Below are 6,000 nucleotides of genomic sequence, written 5' to 3'. Positions count from 1 at the left end.
ATAGATTTATATATTTTCTCAGTAATATCCAGGAGTGGAGGAAACACCCCTGTGTGCATATGTGCTGGGACGGACCCCTGTCTCCCCTGTCTGTGCTGAGCTTTTACCGTTGTGCTTCGTTTCATGAAGTAAATTCGGTCTCATCCTCCACGGATGCAGAGGAACATGTAGGACAGATACCGTGAAATAGAGTCAACCGAACGGAACCAAGCCTCCCAACACACACATGATGTAAAAATGCATCACAGCATGCATAAATGCATTCATACATAACCCGATACGCTAGTCATTTAGATGTAGCCATGAGAATACCAGGATCAATATTGCAGAGAGAGAGAGAGAGGGAGAGAGAGAGGGAGAGAGAGAGAGAGAGAAGAAAGGAGAGAGAGATTTCTTAAAAACCGTCTTAATTAGCAACACATTTTGTGTGTTATGGCCAGTTTCCAAGACCCAGATTAAGCTTAATCCTGGACTAAAAAGGCTTTTCATGGTAAATCAGTATTAATTCACCAATTTAGTCCAAGACTAGGCTTAATCCATGTCCACAAAACCGAGCCATATTGTTTTAAATATGCATTAAAAGTAACACACAGCTGGACACACAGATGTCTTAAAGACTGGAGATAGGAAGAGAGAGAGAGAGAGAGAGAGAGAGAGAGAGAGGGGGGGGGATTCAGTACATGAGTCATGTACAGATATTTTCACATTCGGAAGGGGAGATGTTTTTTTTTATTAAAGCTCTTTTCTTTTGGATCTCGTACACATTCACAATCTTTCTGCTCTGCTATGAAGTTCCTTTAACGTATGACACTCAACAGACAGTGTCTTCTTGTAGAGGTCCTTGGGCTCTTTTGACAGTTTCTCAATCATGAACGTCTGCATCAATCGCACAGATTTCCAGATTCCAGATAAATACGCAGTCTTGGAATGTTGGTCGTAAGACAGAAGTGGAGGACAGAAAACGAGGGGGTTGTATATTGCATTGCACCGTCCGGCCGGCCAAGCAGGCACATTGCACTTCTTCTTCTTATTATTATTATTATTCTTTTTCTTTTTATTCTTTTTCTCCTTTTTTTTGCCTTTATGATGGTTTGTGGTGGAGTTTCTGAGCTTTGGAAACAGTGAAGGTCCCTCTGAGCTGGATATTGATAAGACGGACTCCAGTCCTGCTCTGCAGAGTCATCCTGGCAGGTGCTGCAGTGATCCGCCCCCACATCATCCTGGATGGTCAGCCAGTCAGCCAGTCAGCTAGTCAGTCAGTCAGTCAGTCCCCACGCCTGCCGCTATATCCACAGTGCGGCTACAGCGTTCAGCACTTTTACACTGCTTCCACCCGCCCAACACTCCCACCCCCACCCCCACCGCCACCCCACCCACCGACCTTGAAGAAGAGCACAGAACCCTCCCCAAAAGCTGGAGACACTCCTTTTTGCGGTCTTTCTCAAGCAATGGACAGAAGCAGGAACAAAACGAGGAGGGGGGGATGACCAACTCCCAAGGCAAATATGAAAATATGACTGACATCAACTTCCCTTTAAAAGTCTCCCTGTACTTTCTAATATTCTCTCTTAAACATGCAGCTGCTTTACTTCACCCTAGAATTCAGAAAAGCCATAGAGAAAAAAGGTCCTGAAAATAAACCGAAAGAAAAAGACAGGTATGCAAAAATGCTCTGCTTAAAATACTTGGGCGTATTTGTGGCGCATATTCGGAGTAAATGGGAAGATACATTACCTACATACCTAATTCTCCCTAAGATCAGTGACAGAACATGAGATTTCAGCACATTTACTTTCATAGCCAAGGCCTTAAAGGGACAGCTCCCTGCAGGTCACAGAGAGCATATGAGGCGCTTTCTCACATCCACACAAAGCCCTGCAAGGTCTTTTTTTTCTTCCTGTTTTTAATCTTTGACAGTGTGCATCCATTATTTCCACTCTTATTCTGATGAAAATAGGCTTTGTTCTCAAAAAGCCTGGGTTGCACACACACACGCACACACACACACACACACACACACACACACATTCACATACACACATACAGCTAATTCAGTGAAAAAAAAGAACTGTAGCACCAGAGCAGGTTCTCACTGTCCATGATTTGATGAAGTTTGTTTTTTTCTTTTGTTTTGTTTGTTAGAAAAGACTTATTTTGTGCCATTGTTTCTGAGCTCCTTGAATCTGGTGAAGAAAGAGATGTAGCTACTTTACTGTACCGTGTAGAAAAATCAGGACCAGCTCTTTTTTTTTTCTTTATTCCGGTCAAAGTTATGCAAAGTTAAAAGAGAGGAGGAGGAGGAGGGGAAATGCAGTTATATCATTTTGCATGTTTGCATTTAAGTCGAACAACGAATACAGTTTAGAAGCGAACCTGGGCGGCGTTTTCAGCACAATCCAAGCAAGGAATCCTCTGTCATAACGCATAGAACTCGTATCGCCATTATTAGAGAGATCTGTTATTATATCTATATGTATACATTTATATATATATATTTATTTATAGATTTATATATATTTTTTGTTGTATGTACAAGTATGGCACTTAAATGACATGAAAGCAAGAGAGAGAGAAAAAAATAAAAGAATAAAACTTCACTGCACGAATGAAAGCCGTGGCGCTTTGGTGTGTTTTTAAATTAAGGAAATTTCGCAGATCCAGCAGAGAATCGGCGCACAAGTTCACTACAGCCATGGAAATGGAGACTTACGTTAAGGTCAGTGGTGCAACACAGGCAACCAAATCAAATACATGTAAAGCGTGAATCAAGCTCGCGTGGATTCAGGTATTATTAAACATCAGGTCACGTGGGACGGCGTGGTTTACGGTGACATGAGAACGATAGACCCATTCGTTTATTCAGCTCCCCACAAAAACACGGGAGCGGTGTACCCTTTTTTTTGTTGTCTGGTTTTTTGTTGTTGTTTTTTTTTTTTTGTTGTTGGGGGGGGGGGGGGTTAAGCTGCTGCAGTTGCGAAAGAAATAAAAGCAAGTGCCCTTCCTAACATTTTATCTGATGGCCCTTAATACCTGAATCCGTCCCGTTGTTTAGCCTATTTTGGAACCTAATCCACAGCTATATTCTTCTAGGCTGGATAAATCTGCGCTAAAGCTTCTCCTTCGACCGCTGTGCGTTAAATATGGATAAATAGGATGATGTCCGAAACGAAAATCGGTGGAAACGGTTAAAAACACCGAGAACAGACGCGTTTGGCTCCCGGTGTTGACTCTTATTATTATTGTTGTTGTTGTTGTTATTATTATTGTTATTTATGTTACTTTTTTAAATATATATATATATATATTTTAGTGCAAAACGTATTTACTCTGTTCAAGTACAACTGAGCAGCACACTATAGAGTAAATACGCGACCCGGAGAGCCGGTTGCGCTTCTGCGAGGTGGCCGAGAGAGTTGCACCAGTGCAAGAAAGACATCGCTTGCCAACCAACCCCCCTTTGTCAGACCATCCTGAAAAAAACGCCTAAACAAACCCAAATCTAACCCACCCGTCAGAGGCGAACGGGATCCGTCCGTGCCCGTGTTGGATCTTCAGGAGCCCCGTCCCATGGGGGGGGAAACTCTCCTTTTCCCCCCACTTTCTCTCCCTCTCTTTCTCTCTACCCCCCAAGCTCCCTCTCTCTTTCCCTCTCTCTCTCCTCACCTACACGTAGGCAGAGTCACTGGACTGAGTGCGGCCGAAATTGGGCACGCTCATGCGGGGCAAGTCCTTGTTCCTGATCTCGTAGATGGACTTCCTGCGGGCCTGCACGCCCCTCACGGCTGTCTTGATCTTCCTCCAGCCCAGGTGGTTGAGCTCGGCTAGATTGAGCACCACGCAGAAGCCGCTGACCGCGAACATGAACACGAGGAAGACCGTCTTCTCCGTGGGCCGCGATACGTAGCACTCAACCTCCTTGATGCACGGGTACCGGTCGCACTCGTACACTGCGGGCACGTTGAAGCCGTACAAGAAGTATTGGCCCACCAAGAAGCCGATCTCCAGCGCGTTCCTGAACACCACCTGGATGATGTAAAATCTCGAGATGCCCTCCTGGCGCCTCATTTTGGACTTGGTAGTCCTCATGGTGGCGTTGGGGATCTCCTTGACCTCCAGGCAGTCAGGCTCGGCTTCTTTAGTGGAGTTCTCCGTGTTCTGCAGTACTCCGTTCACGATGGTGTTTTTGATCTTTTTGCTGTCCTCACGCTTCATCGAGTCTTGGTCCTTGCTGTCCACCGTGAGGAAGACGGTGGAGTAGCGCCTCTCCTTCTGCTTGGCCGACTGATGGACTGAGTAGGTGATAAAGCACAGGCTCGGGGTGCACACCATGATGATCTGGAACACCCAGTACCTGATGTGGGAAATGGGGAAAGCCTTGTCGTAGCACGCCTGGTTGCAGCCCGGTTGTAAAGCGTTACAGATGAACATGGTTTGCTCGTCGTCGTAAACTGTCTCTCCAACTATGGCTACGATTAGGATCCTGAAGATCACCACCACAGTGAGTAGGATCCTGGAAGCAAAGAAGAACAGAAGTGCATCAGGGTTTGTCCGATGTACGGTATCAAATCAGTGGCGTTTGTGAACGGATGGCGCTTTGAGCCGGGGAGCTGGTGGGAGCTGTCCAGTGCTGAAAGTGAAGCGCCCAGCGCTCTTGTGCGTCTGAACGGAGGCTTTCTCTGCTTATAAACCTGTGTTCTTAAAACAGCATCTAATAAACAACATCACATCCTATACATAACATATTTATGTGTGCTTTGGAACAGATTTTCTTTGTTTGGGAGAATTGGACCGGGCGTTATAGCCAGTCTTGACGCAAACTGCCATGAACGACATGGCATCCAACAACTACTACTGCCACTCTGCTGCACTTTCACACAAACACTGAACGCTGAATACACATTTCCACGTTCACAAGCACATAAATTCGCCTTACCTTCCTATCATAGTGGAGTGCTGCTGGACAGCAGCCTCCAGGAGCCTCTCTAGTATGGTCCATTCCCCCATTTCTGTTCATCCGGAGACAAGAGCACACACAAAGCCCTCTGCACGAATTCCACGGGAAAAACGAAATAAAATAAAAGACCAAACCAATCGGCAGTATCTCCTTTTCCCTACTCTCCAGAGGCCCCGATTGTATCTGTCAGGCGCATTGATCACAGAGCCCGTTCCCCCTCCTGCGCCGTGGTAGCGCGCAATGCCAGAGGACCTCTCGCCGTTCCCACTCCTGCCTCGTCTTGGTGTCCGAAGTGCTGATTAATATGAGCCCTCCTATTTTCGATCTTCAGATCAGGTTGATAGGTCGCGCGGTGTCTGGCTGCTGGGAGGGTTGGATTTAATGTCTTTGCCAGTGCTAATCTCCCTTTAAGTAGTCTCCTCCTGCGTCACACGCAGACAGGTTCGTGGAGAGCTGCCAGTTTACTACAAAAAAATGAATTTCTTATTTGCAATATTCTCTATTCTCCTTTGGAAAGAGGAAGAAACTGTGCTCCATCGCTGAGCTCTGAGTGAGTGTGGGAGAAAGAGAGTGAAAGAGCTCGAGACAGAGGGAGAGAGAGAGAGAGAGAGGGAGAGAAAGAGAGAGAGAGCACCGGCTAGAATAACTCAGCAGCAGAGTTTTGCTCACTGGTGCTGAAACTAAATAAACTGAAGGGTGTGGGCTACGTGAAGGGGCTGGGCTGCGCGTTCTTATTGGTTTATAAGACAGGATGCGCTCTTCCCCACACCCCCACCCTTTAACTCTGAAGCCACTAACTTGTTGCTAGCAGGGCCGCGCGTGTCATAAAGAAAGTCATTGGCCCCAGGAATCCCCTTCCCCTCGGACAGGAGTGGACTGAGCTGCACTTTTCCACCGGATTCATTGATCATAGCGCGTTGGATGCAGCGTTCCAAAAATAGAAACCTGATCTCTGCCCCCCCCCCCCCAACCCCGCCCACCCTTTGTTTCGACAGCGCATGTACATGCAGGTCCTCCGCGGCTGCTGGATCACGGCGCAATGAATT

General features: G+C 46.5%; 1 protein-coding gene across 1 annotated transcript; it reads right to left on the bottom strand.

Annotated features, from left to right (window-relative positions):
- Positions 1-2,956: 2,956 nt before the first annotated feature.
- On the bottom strand, positions 2,957-5,592 carry LOC140564696 (gap junction delta-2 protein). The gene is made up of 2 exons (XM_072690313.1): positions 4,934-5,592; positions 2,957-4,510 (listed from the first exon to the last, which is right to left on the bottom strand). The coding sequence occupies exons 1-2, from the start codon at positions 5,002-5,004 to the stop codon at positions 3,664-3,666; spliced, it is 918 nt and encodes a 305-aa protein (XP_072546414.1). The 5' UTR covers positions 5,005-5,592; the 3' UTR covers positions 2,957-3,663.
- Between the last annotated feature and the right edge of the window lie 408 nt (positions 5,593-6,000).

This window comes from Salminus brasiliensis, chromosome 10 (assembly GCF_030463535.1).
Source record: "Salminus brasiliensis chromosome 10, fSalBra1.hap2, whole genome shotgun sequence".
Taxonomy (NCBI): Eukaryota; Metazoa; Chordata; class Actinopteri; order Characiformes; family Bryconidae; genus Salminus; species Salminus brasiliensis.
This window is presented reverse-complemented; position numbering and strand designations above follow the sequence as displayed.

Excerpts from the sequence above, each read along its gene's own strand:
- LOC140564696 (XM_072690313.1), bottom strand. The coding sequence starts at position 5,004 with ATGGGGGAATGGACCATACTAGAGAGGCTCCTGGAGGCTGCTGTCCAG. Across the intron at positions 4,511-4,933 it reads CACTCCACTATGATAGGAAG|GATCCTACTCACTGTGGTGG; the intron begins GTAAGGCGAATT and ends CTTTGCTTCCAG.